This window comes from Colletotrichum spaethianum (genome assembly GCF_022836535.1).
Source record: "Colletotrichum spaethianum MAFF 239500 DNA, contig08, whole genome shotgun sequence".
In the NCBI taxonomy this organism is placed as follows: domain Eukaryota; kingdom Fungi; phylum Ascomycota; class Sordariomycetes; order Glomerellales; family Glomerellaceae; genus Colletotrichum; species Colletotrichum spaethianum.
Window position 1 is genome coordinate 21,926 of NW_026054778.1, and position 19,340 is coordinate 41,265.

The 19,340-nt window shown below is 55.7% G+C and overlaps 6 protein-coding genes across 6 annotated transcripts; all 6 read right to left on the bottom strand.

The window, feature by feature from the left end:
- Window positions 1-2,237: 2,237 nt before the first annotated feature.
- Window positions 2,238-3,017, bottom strand: ColSpa_03861 (40S ribosomal protein S18; the record flags this gene model as incomplete). The annotated part of the gene is made up of 3 exons (XM_049270073.1): window positions 2,238-2,554; window positions 2,677-2,775; window positions 2,993-3,017. The coding sequence occupies 3 exons, from the start codon at window positions 3,015-3,017 to the stop codon at window positions 2,238-2,240; spliced, it is 441 nt and encodes a 146-aa protein (XP_049126030.1).
- Window positions 3,018-4,147: 1,130 nt separating this feature from the next.
- On the bottom strand, window positions 4,148-5,582 carry ColSpa_03862 (uncharacterized protein; the record flags this gene model as incomplete). Its single annotated transcript, XM_049270074.1, has 3 exons — window positions 4,148-5,041; window positions 5,122-5,465; window positions 5,525-5,582. The coding sequence occupies 3 exons, from the start codon at window positions 5,580-5,582 to the stop codon at window positions 4,148-4,150; spliced, it is 1,296 nt and encodes a 431-aa protein (XP_049126031.1).
- Window positions 5,583-7,203: 1,621 nt separating this feature from the next.
- Window positions 7,204-9,627, bottom strand: ColSpa_03863 (putative O-acetyltransferase SAT14; the record flags this gene model as incomplete). Its single annotated transcript, XM_049270075.1, has 1 exon — window positions 7,204-9,627. The coding sequence occupies one exon, from the start codon at window positions 9,625-9,627 to the stop codon at window positions 7,204-7,206; it is 2,424 nt and encodes an 807-aa protein (XP_049126032.1).
- Window positions 9,628-11,692: 2,065 nt separating this feature from the next.
- On the bottom strand, window positions 11,693-12,760 carry ColSpa_03864 (uncharacterized protein; the record flags this gene model as incomplete). Its single annotated transcript, XM_049270076.1, has 2 exons — window positions 11,693-12,402; window positions 12,475-12,760. 2 exons carry the CDS (start codon window positions 12,758-12,760, stop codon window positions 11,693-11,695), a joined length of 996 nt encoding a protein of 331 aa, XP_049126033.1.
- Window positions 12,761-14,901: 2,141 nt separating this feature from the next.
- ColSpa_03865 (uncharacterized protein) lies at window positions 14,902-15,327 on the bottom strand (the record flags this gene model as incomplete). Its single annotated transcript, XM_049270077.1, has 1 exon — window positions 14,902-15,327. One exon carries the CDS (start codon window positions 15,325-15,327, stop codon window positions 14,902-14,904), a length of 426 nt encoding a protein of 141 aa, XP_049126034.1.
- A 1,198-nt stretch (window positions 15,328-16,525) lies between these two features.
- Window positions 16,526-17,869, bottom strand: ColSpa_03866 (uncharacterized protein; the record flags this gene model as incomplete). Its single annotated transcript, XM_049270078.1, has 1 exon — window positions 16,526-17,869. The coding sequence occupies one exon, from the start codon at window positions 17,867-17,869 to the stop codon at window positions 16,526-16,528; it is 1,344 nt and encodes a 447-aa protein (XP_049126035.1).
- Window positions 17,870-19,340: the final 1,471 nt, after the last annotated feature.

Below are 19,340 nucleotides of genomic sequence, written 5' to 3' on the forward strand. Positions count from 1 at the left end.
GATCAACCAGCCGTCGAACCAGATCAAGCTGACCAACGTGTCGCTGGTGCGCCTGAAGAAGGGCAAGAAGCGCTTCGAGATCGCGTGTTACAAGAACAAGGTCATGGAGTGGCGGTCCGGGATCGAGACGGACCTGGACAACGTGCTGCAGATCCCCAACGTGTTCCTCAACGTGTCCAAGGGCCAGACGGCGCCCAAGGAAGACCTGGAGAAGGCGTTTGGCAAGGGCAAGAGCACGGACGACATTGTGCTGGAGATACTGAAGAAGGGCGAGATGCAGGTGGGCGGGAAAGAGAGGGCGGAGCAGCTGGAGCGGGTGCACAACGAGGTCATTGGGATCGTGGCGAGCCGGCTCGTGGACCCGCGGACGAAGAGGGTGTACACGACGGGGATGATTGAGAAGGCCCTGGACATGCTGTCGTCAGCGGCGCACGGGGAGGAGGGCGGGGACCCGAAGAAGGCCGGGTCCAAGACGGCGAGCGGCGCGGGCACGCCGGCGGGAGGGAGGAGGGGGACGCGAAGCCGCGCGACAAGGGGTTCCACTGGACGGGCGTGACGACGACCAAGTCGGCCAAGTCGCAGGCGCTGGAGGCGATGAAGGCGCTGATCGCGGCGCAGCCGATCCCTGTGCAGAGGGCGCGGATGCGGCTGAGGGTGACGTGCGCGACGAGCGTGCTGAAGCAGGCCGTCAAGGAGAAGCCCGCCGCCGCGAAGGACAAGGGCAAGGGCGGGGACGACGACGACGAGCCCAAGCAGAAGCCCGGCACGGTCAAGGACCGGATCCTCGGGTTCGTCGAGCAGGTCGAGAGCCAGGACGTGCTGGGCAGCGAGTGGGAGGTCGTCGGATTCGTCGAGCCCGGCGCGTTCAAGGGGTTGGGCGACTTCATCGCCGGGGAGACAAGGGGGATGGGCAGGGTCGAGGTTCTGGATATGGCCGTCATCCACGAGGATTAAGGGGGCCTGGCATATGCGGAGGGGGTGGGGGAAGAAGAAAAGGAACGGCTTATGATTATCGATACCCCTTTAGACTAAGGGTCTTTGTCAGCTTCATAATGAACAATGAATCACTCATCACGACGTTTCCCGGCGTTCTTGGGGGTTGGAGGGGCCTGGTTGAGGGCGACGAGTAGCAGTTTGAGGGTTATTAGAGTACGAGCTTGGGATGGTCGAGAATTCCCACCAGGTGATGGACCACCTAGATAACATGGACGAGACGCTACACACACGGCATGCGGCACAAGACTCGCGCCAGGCGAGCTAACGCCGCGCCGACGTACGAGGTCTGACTTGCGGGCCGTCCGTCACTTCGAAGTCACATCGGCGGAGCGCTCTCGTCGCGAGGCAGCATGCTAGCCGTCGTCGACGTGAAGGCGCTTTGGGTCCGGGGCGGGGCCGACCTGACGAAACTACCGGCGGCACGGGCTCGGCTGAAGATCGCTGGGCGGCTCATGTGTTTCTCGTGAGAAGGGAAGGTGGCGGAGGGCATGGTAGAGGTATCTTTGAGAGTTGCGTGGCTGGTGTCTAGTTCATGGCTCTATCCTGAGCGAGATCTCGAACGCCTTGCTCGCGCAACACGCCCATCGAACCCCACACTCGCATCGGCACTCGAAGAAGGTCGGCTGGGAACTTTACGTTGTCCTCACGATGCCACGATCTATGAGGTGCGTCGTGTGGAGGCTCAACGGCACGCCGGGTAGTTTCCTGACGCTGGGCCGGAGCCACCGAGTTCGTCATGATACCCACAGGTCCGAACACGGGGCGGGCTCCGCCTCGCTTGGGAGTCGCACAGATTTTGCAAAAGCTGAAGACCGAGTGGCACGCTGCGGTATGTCACTGTTTCCACCAATCTGTCATGTTCTACGAGTCTGTCAAAAGATGTGCAACACCAGCGTTGCTACTGTAGCACTCAAATAACCCATACGTCACACATATCGCCTGCGGCGCCCTGGCTGATTCCCAGGCCGTGCAGGATCCAGTTGTCACTTCACATCACGTCGGGACGGGGTGTACTTTTTTAGCTTTTTGTTTTTTGGTATGATGGACTCTTCCGATTCGTTATCTAGAGACGCCACCATCCTGCGCAGAATAGCAATCCCCTCGTTGTAATGCCAGCAGCAGAGTTTGTCATCATGAGAAGTGATGAGAATGGAGAGAAAATGTCCAGCCGTATCGCGCCGCCATGATTGTTCCCCCCCACGCCCAAACCCCTGTTTTTATCATCCTCGGTAACGTAACGCTTAACCACCCTTCTTCTTGGAGACACCGACCGTACGGCCGCGGCGACCGGTGGTCTTGGTGTGCTGACCGCGGACGCGGAGGCCCCAGTAGTGACGGAGACCGCGGTGGGCGCGGATCTTCTTGAGGCGCTCGAGATCGTCACGGAGCTTGGAGGCGACGCCGTTGGCGAGAATCTGGCTGTCCTTGCCGTCGACGATGTCGCGCTGACGGTTAAGGAACCACCCGGGGATCTTGTACTGGGTGGGGTTCTGGATGATGGTGACGATACGCTCGAGCTCTTCCGAGGTGAGCTCACCGGCACGCTTGTTCAGGTCGACTGTGAGCGGGTTAGCGGCCGCCCTCTTGCTTCAATCCTTCCTCTGCTTCCTTCGCGTAAAGAGTGTGCCGGGGCAGTCCTCGTGCGCGGATTCTGCTGGCCGGCGGGAATCGTAGACGTACCATCGGCCTTCTTGCAAACAATGTTGGAGTAACGACGACCAACACCACCAATCTTGGTGAGCGCGTACATAACCTTCTCCTGACCACGAACGTTGGTGTCTGCGAGCAAAGAAACGTTAGCTACCAATCTCCTTCTTCCAGCTGTCGACTACTGCATCGCGATCGGGGATGGGTCGTCGGATTCTTCGATGGCGGTTGAGGGTGTGGCGTTGGAGGGGAGTACATACTCAGAAGACGGAGAATGAACTGGAAGTTCGCTGCAGCCGGATGGTTAGCAGTTGCACATTGTTCCGGGGATCGCAAAGGCAGGACGAACACTTCTCCCCCGAGACGAGCGACATGCTGGGCAACTGTCTTGCGAAGGCTGCTCCTAGATGTCGGGAAGTTTGATGATTGACGACGGATCGGTCGAAAGGTTAGTCTCTGGGTGCGAATCGACAGTGGTGGAGGGAAGGGACAATTTTTTGGGCGTGGGCTCGGTAGGGTAGGGTCACGTGTTTTCTAGGCGCCTCCTTCCCGCACAACCTGAGTTTTCCGGCGCTCTCATTGGCTGGTGGGTGCTGTGCGTTTACAAGACCGGCTTGTCTCCACCGAGGCACGCACAGTGGCAGAGGTGCGCTTGCAGGGGTCGGCGCTCGATTGGTCAGGGTCGCTTGGGGATGGTCTCGAACACACACTTTCCGAGTCCACAAGTCTGGCGGATGCATCCGACAACTCTGAGTGACAGGGAACGCCGTGGGCCTTGACCACAACTCTGGCTGCGAGAAGACAACGACTCGAAAACCAAACACTACGCATTTCTTGCTTCACTGCGTCGTTTATTGCTCCTTTTTTCTTGTTTCTCTACTCACACTGCCACCGAAACTTCTCGGCGCAGTTTCTATTCTTACTTGTCTGACTTTGAGGATGTACGCTTTGTGCTTCGCTCTTTTGCTTTACCTCACTAAGAGTCTCCAGCATACTGCCCGGGACCAGGCTTTGAGATAGTCGCGCGCCGTATTTGTCACCTTACGTTGAGAATCTGAGCAGCAGTGTCGCTAGCTCTCTGAGCATAAGTGTGCCTTGAGCGGCTCCGGAGTGTGCTCGACATAAGCAAGTTTATACAATGTCATTCATATAGAACAAGACATCACACAACGCTTCACAGACTCGTTAGAAGGTAATTGCTTCATTTGACCAAGGCACTTTGGGCTTCATTTGACCAAGGCACTTTGGTCAGTGCCAAGGTCCACTCATCTTTACAGTGCGTCTCATACGAAGTCGTTGAGGCGTTACCACTGAAACTTGTACAACCAGCATGAGCCATCATGACACGTTCTGGCATCGGGTTAATCCACTATCCCCTTCTCTCTCATGACTTACCGGACCAACGCCCCGTGTGATACAAGAAAACCATGCCCTTTCGACCTCGCTCCCTGCCCAAACCCAACATGTCTTCCTTTCCGACGCTTCACCCCCATCATCACGTCGGCTAAGCCGCCGCAGACACGGCCGGGGCCGGGGCCGGGGCCGGAGCAGCCTGGGGCTGTGCAGCACTCTGTCCTCCTGGGCTCGATCCCACAATGACCACTCCAGACCCGGTGGCTCCCTGCGGCGCTGGCGTGCCGGCGGCTTGGTTCGCCCCGACGGCTATGGCTGCTGCCGGCTGCGGGGCCGGGGCACTCTCCGGTGGCGGTGCCGCCACGGCCTGGGCAGGTGGGGCGCTTGTTTGAGGCGCCGCCGCGGGTTGCGCGGGAGGTTGCGCGGCGGCTGGCTGTGGCTGCGCCGCATTGTTGCCCTGGTAGATGCTCAGACCCGAAAGCGCCGCGTACTGCGCGGCGGCAATTTGCTGGAACGACGAGAAGATCTGGGCCGCGACTCCGGCCAGAGCTTGGTTTCCGCCCGCCGCCGTCGTCGCGCAGTCCGAGAGGAACGTCCCCGCGTTCTGCACAAAGAGGCCCTGCTGTCCAGGGAGGATGATGGCGGCCGGGTCCGGAACCGAGGTGAGTTGCGGGGCCTGCGTGCCGGCGGGGAGGATTACTGACTGCCCGATCTGACCGAAGGGTGCCGCCTGGTTGAAAGCGGCGAGGCTAAGGGTGCTGTCGTCGGCGGGGGCTGCGTTGGGGGCTTGGGCGTTGGAGTTGTTGGACCCGCCGACTGCCGGAGCGTTTTCCAACGCGACGTTGGCGGCGCCAAAGGCATTTGCCTGTGAGGAGGCAGCCTGCAGTGTCGAGATCTGCATGGGCGTCGGGTCTGTGACCATGACGAGAGTCTGGTTCCCCGGCACGCCGTTGTCGGCAAGGAGCTGGTTGACAAGGTATCGCTGGTTCTGCTGCCCCTGGTTCCTGTTGTCGACTAGGCCGGTGACGGTGACAATGACGGTGTTCTGTATCCGAATGAGCCCCCATTAGCATATCCGCTCACGTCGTGTCCAAACAAGCATAGGGAAGGGCAGGAGAGACTCACCGCCTGGGGGAACTGCGCCTTGAAGTGGTTGATCCGGATGTTGTCCTTGACGGTCTGCAGCTGCGTCGCTAGCGCGAGCTGCGACTGCACCAGCGCCGCGAGCTCCTGCTCGTTTTGCCGTTGCAGCTGGTTGATGGCGTCAAGGTTCTCCTGGACGACGATGATGTTGGGCCTGATGATGTTTTGGATGATGTTGATGTTTCCATTGTTATTGTTGTTATTGTTGTTGTTTTTATTGGCGTTCTTATTATTATTGTTGTTGTTGTTGTTCTTGTCGTTGTTCTTGCCTTGGTTCTGCTTCTGGTCTTGTCTCTTGACCGCGACTCTCGAGTCTTGCGCGGGTGCTGGGAATCGTCCAACGTCAGCCCGGCCTTTGGCCCAACATAATGTGCACAATGCTTACCAGCAGCAGCTAGGGAGCTGAAAGCCACCAGGGCGGCAACGATGTTTTTGAGATGCATGGCTGTTGGAGGCTCACGCGACGATTACGGGTTACGGTAGGAGAAAGGAACCAAAGAGTGTCGAAGGCACAGCCGACTCGAAACCGATGATTATGTTTACGAAAAGACTTGCAAACTATTAGGTGAGCTCTGGGGTTCACGAGAAAAGAAGGAAAACGGAGGGAGTGAAAGAAAGGGAAAGTGAAGGCGAGAGCCGACAGATCGTTTCCAACGAGGGCGATTATGATATACTCTGATCTACCGTCACGTTGTTGAGAAGCGATGTGAGCCATGTCCATATGAGCAGACCATTGACCTCATCCGTTCGCAAAGCACGCAGGCCATACCCATTCCCGCCCTCTGTCGATGAATCTCTTTTGCTGCCGGAAGCAAAAGTCCCGTCTTTCTGCACCATAGTCCACCCCAAATATCAAGCGAACGAGCGATTCGCAGGGTGTACGGGGCAGGGCGATCTAGTAGACATCGTCTCGTCATCCACCCCGGCCCCAGCCCAGAAGAGTAAAAGCGACGAGCTAGACCTCAAAAAAACCGCAGTCAAAATCTTCAGAAGGAGGCGGAAGGGCATATGCCTAGGGGTTTCCCGTCCCTTCGACAAGGAAAGGGCTGTTCGGGAGAGGGGTAGTAGGCTGTACGCCACCACGCTGCCACTCGAGGCCGGTCCCGCAAAACCCTACTTTGCCTGCCGTCCAACCTTGACAACCGCTTGACATGGCGTCACAGCCGTCTCAACCGTCCCATACCACATCATCGTCTCACCTGTCAAAGAAAACGCACAGTCATCGTCCCATCGAAGACAGGACGAGTTTCGGGATTGGCACCCGATCACCTCGTGTACCGACGGGCCCTTGCCCCGACCTCGCGACCCTACGCGAAACGGCAACCGGCAAAGGAGTCTCACTTGGGTCGATTTTTTTATATATATTTTTTTTGGCTGCCCTCTCGGCGACTGCCACTCGCCTCCAGCTGCCCCTTTGTGTGAGTCAGGACGGAGGCGAGGACAGACACAACGTCATGCGACGCACTCGGGCAACTCGTCGCGAAGATTCCCGGCGGCGCATCTGCGCATCTGTGTCGCTCGCCAAAAGGGATCGCAGCCAGAACAGAAACAGAAACAAGCAGCAGGTCGGGAACCTGTAAAGTCTGATTGCGTTGGCCCTTGGAAACCCAGAGGAATATCCGACCTGCTGTGCCGCTCTTTCGATGTGCGACCCAGCGACATCAAACTTGGAGAAATAAAGTGGCCTTTTGAGTTAGGCTCGAGCCGACACAACCACGCCAAGTCCAACGTTAGAGCATGAACTGTGCTCCGCTCTATCCGATGGCCATTTTGGCTTACGGAGTCGCCAAAGCTTGTTTTCACGCGGCCAGATTGGAATCTGAAGGGGGGGTGGGTGTCGAGCAGATACGAAACACAAAAGTGAGGGTTTCATCCCTGTCCCCGTCTGGCAAAGCAGGCAAGTTTATGCATGTAGCTCTCCGAGAGCTAGGGACTGTGTCATCCGCAACCCTGCGGCGTTGCCTCGTGTAATCGTTACTGCTATTAACTATTCCTTTGCTGTGCGGCGTGCCGGTCGCTTAGAGGGAAGTCTCCTGTTCCGGCCCCCAAGTCATGCAACTGCCATCAAGCGCCATAAAGCATGTTTCCAAACCACAACATGGCCAGCAAGCCCACGATCCTCAGCCGCAAGGCGCTGGGCGAGACAGATGAACCGTCTACCGTCCTCCCCTCTGCCGCCTTCTCCGCCGCCGCTGCACTCTGCCACGGAACAGGACTCCTCCTATCGTCCTTAACTGGCAAGGCCCTGCCCAACGAGATGTCTTCGGTCTGCTCCCTCTTCTGCGTCCCAGTCAGCCCGGAGACGATTGTCAGCGTGGCGCCGTGACACTTGGAAGAAGCCCAGACGAAGACGGCGGCAACGATTAGCACCTCCGCTTCCCTGGGAATACGGCTTCGGCTGCCAATCCTCAAGACTCCCGCCCCATCGCTTGCAAGCCAGATGTGGTGGTGCAAAACGTAAGCCTCCAGAGAAATCTGCCCTAGGGACGCTGCAAGTGGAATGTGGAGCTCACGCAGAGCTCCAAAAGAGTTCCTTACGATGATGGCCGACAGCACAAACCACGGGCTGGTGTATGGGTGGTAAGCGTTGTATGCGTCGTTGTTGCGGTAGACCTCGGTGATGAAAGCGAGTGTGATGAAAACAACGAGATAGGCAAAGGAGAAGAGGATCATTATCGGCTTCACCGGTATCGCGTCTCGTTCGGGATAGACAATCTCCAACAATGCACGGTCAAGCGCATTATTGGTCCTCTCGAACGACGCCTGGGAATTGACGCCGAGTTGGCGACGCCTGAGAACCGAGACTCGGTGTGTGGCCGCAGCCGTGAGTATGCCAAACCACGGGATGAAGCGATCCAGCTTGAAGTGCGCGCGAAGAATCTCCAAATCCCAGTAGATACCGCAGGTTGGTTTGAGCATCGACATGAGCCACTCCGGAACGCGCGTGCTTTGCACCAGGTAGGTTATGCAAGTAGCAAACGTGATAACTTTTAGGAAGAAAGTCACAGGGTTGCTGTTGGCCTTCTTGAAGCACGCCAAAGATGCGTAGGTGGCACCAAACCAAAAGGTCATTAGCGGCGCAGTGTAGACGATCCATTCGCTGGACGTTGTGAAGGCCAGGAGACAGGTGAGCAAATTCAGTCGACACAATACAAACGCAACTCTGCGCAGCGAGTAGTCCTCGGTCCGAAGGAAGTACATCGTTTGACCGTAGGTGAACAGGAAGATGAAAGTGGCGACGAGAAACTTGTGTACCTTATACATCGCCAGGGACTCGGATGCTGCGTGATAATTGTACATCAAAATAAACACCAGCATCCACCCTTTCCATTCATCCGTCTGCTCACGAGACAGGAACGACGTCGTTGTAAGGCCCCTTGTCGATGACCGGACGGGTACTCTGGAGCGGAGAGACAGTACTGCAAGCATTGCGAGACCGAACAAGGGCATGACGAAGTCGGACACATCAAAGTGTTTATCCTGTTTCGCAAGGACGTGAGTCCGGTCAGCGAGAAGGCAGTATACTGCGGCAACGAGCAGCGTCGCTACCGCCGTAAGGGTGTCCATGATACGGGACGTTCGAGGAGACGGAAACGCCTCCTGCTGCCGACTCAGAAATAGAACAGGTAGAGTCAGTATGTTGAGACCAAGAAGTAGAAGCTGCACTCGTCCAAGAGGTGGATACGGCACGCAACAGGTGATCTGGTTAGCGTACCCTCGTCTGATCAGCCCGGCATTGCAGTGAGCATTGAGAATGACGTCGAGCTTCCTTTCGGCAATGATGTCGACAGCATGAATACCATCATCGAGCAAGGCGTTGCCGTAACCCTCGGTCATGGCATGGTAACCCCAAACGATGTGCGATTGCTCAGACTGTTCCAAATGCTCCAGGTTCCAATTCATAGCGCCGATCCTCTCTGGCGTCATGGCTCGCGCGCGGGACGAGGTAAGCTTGTCGTAAGCGGGAATAGGCACGGGTGCGACGAGCACATGGTTGGATAATTCGTCAAACGCCGGCTGCGACTTGCTCTTGGGTAAGACCATCGATGCGTCGATGCTCTTGTGCAGGTACGGCAAGAGGACATTGATGCCTTCTCTGAAGAGCTCCAAATACCGATCACCGCCCTGGCGGGCCGCCCACAGACCTGAAGTGCCGACGACGATCAGGGCCGGCGAGTCCCTCCCCTCTTGTCGGACGAGTCTCTCGTAATCGGCGGAACCGGGACGTTCCCGGAATCGAGCCAATTGGTTGAAAAGGCCGGTGGAATTGAGCCACGGGTCCCATACAAACTCAAGTTTGACGCCTTCAACCTCTTTTGACAGATTCTGGTGCTTGTCAACAGAGACGGCAAAGTCGAGGATAGCTCTCTCGGCGACGTGGTGGTCGAGGCGCGTCATGGCAGCGAAGTAGATCTGGCGCATGGTCGAGTCGCCAACAATGATCAGATGACGGTCCTTGAAGCAGCTCGAGACATTATCTCGGGACATCTCGTGCATCCTGCAGCCGTGAGGCTCCCACTTCGCAAATACATCCCGAGGCAGGTTAGAGTCGGACCTGGAGTTGGCTCTGGAGCGCCATGTGCCATTAGAGAGCAGGGCGTTGCAATTATAGGGGTCATGTTGGCCTGAAACTCATGTCAGCCTCTCGATTCGGTTGAAGCTCGTCTGGGACCTGAAGTGGGGGCGGCTGGGGATCTGCATAATCGCACCGAAAATGAAATACTGATAAACGACAGACAGAAGCAGTATCACGAGGGAAGCCCGCGGGACGGTCCGGAGAAAGAAGGGCGAGGTCGCGGCCGAGGCAGCCAGTCCCTGGATGCGGAGCATCGGGGGCTACGGTACGAGGGATGAAAAGGAAGCACGCGATGCGCGAATCAATGCTCCGACTGGTGGCGGCGGCGGTGGTTGGCAGGAACCCGCATTCTCTTCCGTCTAGTGGTGACCCCGCTCCGGGCCGCTCGGGAGTATGCTTCGAGGATCGGGCGGTGAGACACTCGGTGATATCGTTGCTTCCAAGGCAAACACACGAAAAGGGGAGGGGATGGGGGGAGATTCGAGGTCAAGCTGCGGCGAGGTTGGAAGAAAGGAATCAGGTCGATTGCCCAAACCGCCAGGCGATCATCCAAGCGCGGCTGGTGTTTCCCTTATAACACCAGCAGTAGTCAAGGGCATCGAAGCCAAGAAGGGGACAGATGACAGGGCTGGCGCTGCCAAGGAGCCGCTACGGAAAGAGACCCGTTCATGTTTCTTGGGGTCTCACTACTCGGCCTGTCAGCCTGAAGGAAGGGTGGACAGGAGAGGCTGGGTCTCGGAGGAGGAAACACTGCCGACAAGATGGAGGGGGGAAATCACCGTCAACAAGCGAATTAGCGAGATGGACAACACCCCCAGATAAGACGCCAGAATGCTCACCAGGCCCCTTTCCGTGAATCCCTGTCGGGCGTTGAGGCAAGTTCTGAAAAAGGATAACCAACACGCGACCAGGCCACCTCGGTGTGGGGGAAGGAAGCATCTACCCGGGCACAGTGTCGTCATCAGGCACCACAGGCACAGTAAAAGCAGCCGCTAACCCCGCTATTGCCGCCAATGATATTGGACAGCGGTCGCCAACCGCCAGTTCCCAAAGTCCTTCCTCGACACTTCTAGGCCAGGCAAACACAGTGTGACCCACCTGCTTGGCCAGTGCTGCTACCCTGACGGCCAAGAAGGCGCCGCGCCTTTTTCTCGGCTAAAAGATTTTTCTTCCTCACTCTTCCTCCATGTCTCTCCGACACCATTCATCTGCGTTCAGCATTGCCTTCGCAACCAGCGGCGCAGTAGTCTTTGGTGTTTCTCAGACAAAGTCTCTCCCAGTCGTGCCCATCAGCTCGTGGTACCCTACTCGAAGCAAGTGGCATCGGCGAAGAAGGGCAATGAAAAAACACGACGCCGCGGAGAGAAAAGGTAGGTACGGCCCGCTTGTAGGCTAGAACAACACAAGCCTTGTCGTGATGATTGTTTTCCAACCCCTTGAAGCCGTCTTTTGCCATTGCTCGGTCAGTTTAGCCTCTTCGCCTTCTGATCTTGAGCCGGATACGCCGCGCCTCGTGTGCGGTTGTATGAGACAAGATCAACCTCCAGACAATGCTTTTTGAGTGCGTAACCTTTATTGTTGAAGTGAAGGCTTGCGTAATTTATCTGTTGTCACATCCCTTTGGTCAAATGTCCTTTGTCTTTCCATGCAATGATTTTTCGTTCTATCGAGTCTGCCTCTCTACATAGGAAAGAGACGAATAGCAAAGTGCAAAAGAAGAAGACGAGAAACCTTTGTTCCTCGATACCCATCAACTCGAAGTACCCGTCCATCCCCATTTCAAATCAAAGTAGTTGTTGCCCTTCGCGCTACTGGTTGCCAGCTGGAGGCCCCTCGTCAAAGTAGAGGTTGCTGACCAGACTCCGCTGCTGACCTCAGTCTCGCTTCGCACTTCATGCCTCATCTCCATTCCCCGTCAATCTTGGTTGCCGACCAAGGCCCTCAATGCTGGAGTGTCATCCTGCCCAGTGCCGCTGCTCAGCGAGAAGTGAGCGGTCGCCAGCCAGTGTGGACGACGGGCTTGGGCAGTAAGACAGTGGCCTCCAAAGCTGAGTGTAGACCCTGACGGTCGAAGTCGGTCAACTGAAGCTTCAGAGCCGAGTGAATATGCTGGACATCCACCTCCTTGACGCCCCGGATGGTGAAGAGCTCGTCAGCGCCGAGGCTGTCTGTGACCCTCTTGTGCTTGTAGTCGAGGGGGAAGCTAGCTTGGAGCTTCTCCTCGCGCTTGTTGAGGATGGCGGTGGTGCCCTTGGAGAGTTTAATGGTCAGCTCCGTGAGGTTGGGGCACTTGGCCAACTCCTTGAACGCTTCGTCAGACCTAGGACCGCACCAATGGACCTCGGCCTTACGCAGATAGTCGCGAAGACACCGGTTGGTGTGAAGCTGGCTGAGGAGGTCGCAGCAACAGGCGAAGTATTGGGCCTGCCGCTCGTAGTAAATGGGATAAAACTCGTCACGCAGCGCTCTGCCGAGTATCTTGTAGATCGCCCACTGCTTGCCCGTCAGGAATCCCACATGGGCTCTCTCAGGGTTGGCACAGTTGCACGGGTACACCTGCTGAGACCGCTTGATCGGGGGCATGCGGCAGCTCTTGGGCTCGGAGTCGATGATCATGCCCAACACACGGGCTCGAAGCTCTCGGGGCAACTTCATGAAGGGGAAGTGGTTGTTGGGAGGAGGCCGATCTGTGACGCAAAGATCAGGTCCTGTCTTGACCTTGCAACGGCAACAAAGGGGGGTGATTGGGAAACACTTACTGGCGATCTCCAAAATCTCGGTGCACATCTGAATGACCAGAACGCAGATTTCAACCTCCTCCTGCTTCTTCGCCATCATAGTCGTGCACTTCCGAATAGTATCAATCATCGATTGGCGTCTGCCAGGGCTCAGGCGCAGCATGCGGCCGATCTCGGCCTCATCGATGGAGGTGCACTTATAGTCTTCTAGGGCTTGCAGCATTACCTTGGCATTCGCCGAGAGGCCGAGGCGCTTGGGGACGTTGCGCACCGTCAGGACATACCACGAGTCCATGCCGAGAACCATCTTGGCGATTTTCCTCCTCTGATGAGGTGAAGGCTTTTTGGTGTTATGTCTTTGGTAGTCCTTGGAGTGGATCGATCTGTTATCGATCAGCTCGGTGTGTGTCTGATGACGAGACCGATTTTATCTTCACAGGATGAAGCTGGCGTTTTCTTTGAGATGGGATGAACTGCCGAAAGGCCTGCGACGTGGAGATGAAAAGGGAATGCGGTGCACAGCTTCGGGAGATGCGATCGATACGGCAGCTGTGAAGGTTGTTTGTGAGGAATGAGTGTATGTTCTTGAGAGTGAGCCGACCGGGTTTCTATGTTGCCCTAATTCTGAGCAATTAATAAGGTGTTCGTTCTACTTGTCGTCAAAGTCAAGAAAGATGTTATTATGAGATTCTGGTTTGATAAGCGCGTCGGGGGAAGACGTGGAGGCAACGTGAAGAGGTAGTGTGATGATGGAGATGTTGAAGAGCAAGAGAAGACATACCTGTGACGGTGACTGTGGTGCCTAGTCAAAGCAAGCACGTTAACGCAGGCGCGTTGCGGTTGTCGTGTTGAGCGTGAAGACGGATGATTGTCGGTGAAGATGTGTGTGGACTTTGTTTTTGTGTCTTTTGTTGAATGTCCTATCAAGTCTGTATGAGTTAGATCCAAGTTTCAACCACGCTGGTGGTGATGAAGGAAACAGTTGGGTGAAGACGCATAATAATCTTTAGAGTGATGCCCCGAGATACCGGCGCAGCATGGGTAGACGAGTTGTGGCCGGTGCGATGAGAATTACCTACACTGAGTTTCAAAACTCTGACCAATGTAGAAATGGTATTTGCCTCGGCGAGTATTCGCCCAGTAGGCTTGATGTGAGGATGGGCCGAGAGGGTTAGACCGTCACGAGCGAAGATTCGGCCTTTTGCCAGAAGTTGGAGTGTGACGGAATCAGGAGAAAAGGGAAGACGCTGGGCGGGGAAAAGAAACAATACGTATCTAATTTACGCCTTGGGTGAGGCAGGTGTGGTGCAGGAAGGGCAGCGCGGAAGGTACGATGGGTAGGAACAGGGCGGAATCAGATGAGTTTGTAGAATTCCAATCACCTTAACACTTACACCAAAAGGATGGCTTGCTAAAGACGGCGCAAGGCTCGCCCGTGACGAAGAAGAAAGGAACTTCCTGTTCGACAAGATGGGGGATGTGTTCACGGTACTGCGGAATGCCGTCGAACAATTGTGGGCAGATAGGTACTAGAGACGATAGCGGCAATAGACAAAGCTAACGTATGTTGTTAAAGCTGAGTCTGTGATAATATGTGTGAAACAGGGAACGAGAAGTACGAGCTCAAGCACTAGATAAATACGCAGATGGGACATGTTGTTATAATACGGCGGGTTGCCTTTGAATCACAGCATTGAAGGGAGATGAGACTAAATATCACGAGCCGGCTGGTCAGCCCGCTTATTCCTCCGCCAAAGCATGGGATGTATATCTTACGAAGATGTAAAGAGAAGGAAGTCAAGGTAAAGTGCAATGATATTCCGCTGGCGCATACATACAGCAGCCCTTCTAGTAAGGAACATCAGTGCGAAAATAACCCCAAGCGTGGCAAAACACCTACGAAATAATTCCATGCAGGTAGATATTATTCTGCGGGCTACGATGCACAAAGTCTTCGGCCAAAGTATGTGAACGCTGCTTTGTGGTGATAGAAACGGACAGCCTCGATCCTTTGAGGATGATACCAGAGCAGCGGGGCTCCAGAGACAAGGCGTTTGATGCAGAGCACGTTGCAACAATGATCCCGCGAGGCTAGGTGTGTATGGTAAATAGAGTATCATTTTTTCACCGTTGTCGTCGACACCAAAGTCGGAGATAAGTCCTGCTTCCTGCAGTCTCTCTATATATAAGCGACATTGACAAGTCCATACAGCTTTCCAAGCACCCGTCCAATTGTAACTCGAGTCTTCTCATTAGGGGTAACATTATTCAAACACTTAGCCTCCCCCGGTATGAAAGGGTAGCTTTTTGCTCCTAGAAATCCAAACCCGAAAACTCCAAGGCGATGCCGAAATAAAATGTGTTTTACACCGTGTCGACCGGGCACTCCGTCCCTAGATGTCTCTGAGACGGGTGGCCCCGGATGAGAACGAACCCTCGCGCCGAGGCTCAGGATCTCTCATCCTCTTCCGGCACGGACCGGAACTGCCGTCGGCGAGGTGAGGGGTTCATCCGGAGCGGGCTATCGTCCACATCCACGCTGTTGTGTCGTGACGTGCCGGGGCTAACGTTGATGCTGCTGTAACTCGTGTGATGGTCGCGGCTCATCTGCCGCTGGCCCTTGCCGAAAGTCATGGTGAAGCCATTGAGGATCTCCTGGTGTCTGATGTTGGTCTCGTTGAAGGGCCGCTCGCGCGGGTCGCTCTTCTCATCCTTCATAGGCTTCTTCTTGGGCTTCTCCTCCTTCGTTGAGCGCCAGCCGAATGTCTTGGCCAGGCGGAGGGCGGGTGATTTTGGTGGTTCGGAACCGTCCGGCTCGCCCTGGCTGGGCTCGCAAATGGACTTGCGGCGACGGAAGTGATCCCGGATGGCCATTGTGTGATACGGGAGGGAGGTGATGGTAGGGTTTCGAGCAGTAAGCGATGGAAGCTAAGAAAGATGGTTGCAAGTGTTGTTCCTCCGAGTCGGTTGGATGTTTGTAAAAGAGACTGATCCGAGTGAGCTAGACTCGAGTCTTATCTGGGCGTTGTAGATGGTGGTCTGAGGGGCCAAGCGAGAACGGGAAGGGTAGGGGACCCTCGATGGTATTTAAAGATGCGCGACCAAAGGCGAAAGACCCTTGGCAGCATGGGAGCGAGACGGATGTGGCAACTGCAAAGAAAGCACCGTTGAGAAGGGACCAGACAGTGGGATGGGCGTCGTTCGATAGCCCCCTTCCTAGACCTTGCGTTGCATCGGCCGGGGGCTGTTTGTTAGCCGCTGCTTTCACCACCCGCAAGCCATATGCAGGGCCTCCATCCGACAGACTAACACTTCCACTCCATCCGCGCCGGGGATCGACCTTCCAGCCCGCGCTATTCTGTGCGTTTGAGTGGTAAGCTTCCTGTATGGCGCACCGCGCTTCCGGCAGTATGCAGGGGGCAGAGGGGGGGTTCTGCAAATGCGGGGCAACGTCATTCCAAAAACCTCTGACCTAACCATTGTTCTTGGCCAAGCTCCCTCGTCGTGCCCGAAGGTGGTGGGCCTGATTCCCGATGCTCTCCTCTTGCTGCTGATCGAGACAGATCGTCGACGTGGCGGGGTCACGGTCTGCCGACGGTCTCGACCCGACTTCTGGACTCATTGTTCTGGAAGCCGGCTGTCCAAAAGTGTGTTCTTTCAGGAAAACCGAACCGTCCCTGATGGTCTTGGCTAGGCCACTTAGCGCAACCAAGGTCCAGATTCCAGCCATGTCTCACTTCGTTGCCAGGCTGAACCAGGCACCTTTAACACGCTACTGCCGTAAGCAACGAAACGCGGCTTTGGGAGGGAGCAAAAAACCCGAGCATGTACATACTAAAAGAGTATCAACTCGTGTATTTTGTTTTATCTCCGAATCTTCCTAGCTGATTCCGGAACGCCGCTGGGAGCCAAATTACAACCGTCCGACAGCTTCCGGACACGAGCCATGGCCGTCGTCAGGCTGTTTTATTCCGCTCGATTTCGTAGAGAGTGATGTACACAAACAAAGGGCATTGCGTAGGACAAGAATTCCGAAACTTCTCACACTGCTATGACTCTACAATTCACCCGCTCATCGAGATGTGCACTCAGCTCCGAAAACACCAGCACTGCTAGATCCAAGCCCGCCCAAAGCTGTCAAGCCCCATGTCAATGCTGCGGACTCCCAGTCCAGGTCGCTATCGGGCAGCTCGTCGCCCTCCACCGCGGTCCGACTTTCCGCGGGGCTCGGCTTGTATGCATCTTCCGGTGCCTCCTCGGGTTCTTCCGTGTGCTTTCGGGCTCGGCCTCGGCGGGTGGTTCTAGACCCAGGTGTCTCTGAAATTGTCGTCTCTTCGGACTTGACTTTGGATGGGCGGCCTCTACGTCGAGTGGTGTTGGTGCCGGTGTGGCTGGACAATTCCGATTCCGGCGCTGGCTTTTCGGTTTCTTCCAGTAGTTTAGGTGGTGGCTGCGCACTCGAAAGGTCCTTCTGGACGAACGGAGTCGCAGAGGCTAGAATATCGTTCAAATCCAACCCACGTGTTGCCGCCCACAACCCTTGGCTGGCTCCGCTGAGCAAAACGTCCCACGCCACAGCAGCTACAACAGGATGATCGGATGCTGATCCCAGAATCTTCCCGATCGCCGTTGTAGTCCGCTCCCACGTCGAGCGCCTCCCTTTGTCAAACGGGAGGAATCGACTGTGGCGGTGGAAGTGAGCATCCGGCGTATTGTAAAGCAGGCCAAGTGCGGTCTCCTTAGCATGGAACGCAAAGCTAGCCGTAGACACAAATCGAAACAGCTCAACGAAGATTCCATAAGCTCCATGAGGGTCATCGTACACCGTTCCCCAGCTGGCTGGAACAACGGAAGGGATGACGATGGGAGCGAACGAAAGAATTCGCCCGGCCACTGCAATCTTGGCAAAAGTGGCCGTGCCAGCCGTTGAGGGTGCCCAGTAGATCAGGACATATGTGGTGCAGAACGACGCCAGGAGCAAGGCCGGGTGCGGGAGCCAGCTTGCAGGCTTCGGGGGCAGCAATCTGTAGCGCAAACGTCCCAATGTGGAAGTTGGGCGCTCTTGACGTCCGGCGGCGGTCGGAGCTGGCGTGAGAAGCAGTGCCAAATAGAACAGATTCTGGGCGAAAGACAAGCTGACGAGATGTGCCAGCGCAAGGTAGGCCCAAACAGAAGGAATATTACGCCGTCTTCCTTCAACGGCCAGCAGCAAGCTCCATGAGATTGTCGCAAGTTCGATCTGCTGACCCCACCAGAACCGACGAGCCTTCTCCGTGATGATCTCCAGAGCGTCCAAGTGGACTGGAGTATCGGTCAACCAGCGACCGGGATAAACCCGAGTCGCGTTTTCTCCGGGGAAGAACCCATGATCGCCATAGAAGCTAAAGAGTGGTGAGTAAGCCGGACAAAGGAACATGACGAAGGCGAGACGAACCGAACTGGGGCTTCAACTCCGCGCTGATCCGCCCAGACGCGATATGAAAGCTTCGTATAGCTCAAAGTCCAGTAACCTGCGAGAGACAAGCTGACGAGAGCCAAGCCTGCAAAAAGAGGTGCAAGCGCTGAACGTCGATCGAGCCTTGCTCTTGTCCTCTGAGACGGCGGCTGATCGTGATACGCTTTGTACAAGCTTCGAGCAACAGTGAAACCGAGATGTGTCACTGCAAGCGCGTGACCGCCGACAAGGCTCAAAGGCAAATACCTGACGACCATGTTAGATGACAACACTCAGGTAAACCGCCGATCAGGGCAAACGCACTTCACTCCCGGCTCAAGGGGCACCGGCGCCATGTTTTCTTGGACTGGCTGACTATCTGCCGCTCTTTGATGGATGTTGTAATGTCGCAAGGCAGTGGAAGAGTTGGCTACTCTGAAGAAAAAGGTGAAGAAGCTTGACCTCTACGGTCAGGGGATGCATGTGCGGCGCGCGTCATCGTCATACAATTGCATGCGTTCCTTGGAAGCTCACTCGACAGTAGCTCCCGCTGTTATTGATCTCAGATTGGTCCGTACAACTACCTACATCATTCATAACAAATGCCGTTTCGTCATGTAGCGGTACTAGCCAGGGTCTCGAGCGGCAAGTGGAACCAAAGGTTGAGCACGGACCTGGTACCTGGCCTGGTCGGGCCGGAGAAACAGAAGCGGCGGGAGCACTAGCGCGGAATCGCAGCCAGCCCCACCCCTCGCCGGCCATAAAAATCTCTTCTCACGATGCGAAGACGCCTTTCCTTCTTTCTTCTTCACTACATCAGTATGGGTTAAACTTACACCGTCATGTGTATTTTAATTCTAATGGCGGCTCCGCTATGCGGCTTGCTGAGGGTTGTCCTGTTCTCCGTGGATTTCCTTCCGTTCCCGGCCCCCTAAATAAAACACCATGTGAACACCTTTCCTTATCAGCCGAGTACGACGACTCTTCCTGGTATTTGACTGTGGGGTGGTCTCAACATCCTTTTAAGGAGCAACCTGGGTTTTTTGAAGAGGCAGCTTAAAATGCCTGTGATCCAGCCTGTGATCCAAATACTTAAATACGGCACCCTTGCTTTCGGCAGCACTCGGCCTGTGTCCCAAATTTGAACCCGCTGAACGCAAAACCCTTCGCATGAAGGCGGGACCATACCGCTGCTGTCAAGATCTCCAATATGCTGATTTGTGGGGTACCGCTCCTCTTCAGCCGGGGTGGTCTGGCGTTTGCGTCTCGATTTTACTCACCAGCTACAACATCCACGACGGACTTCAACGCACTGAGACTCATAATGAGCCAAACGGCTAAGATGGGCGATGGCTTGAGGTTTTCCGTGTTATGGTAAGCGCGTCAGTTCAGACCCGAGACCATCAGTCTTGGGGCGTGAAACCAGTCAAAAGATAGATACACATTCCTTGAT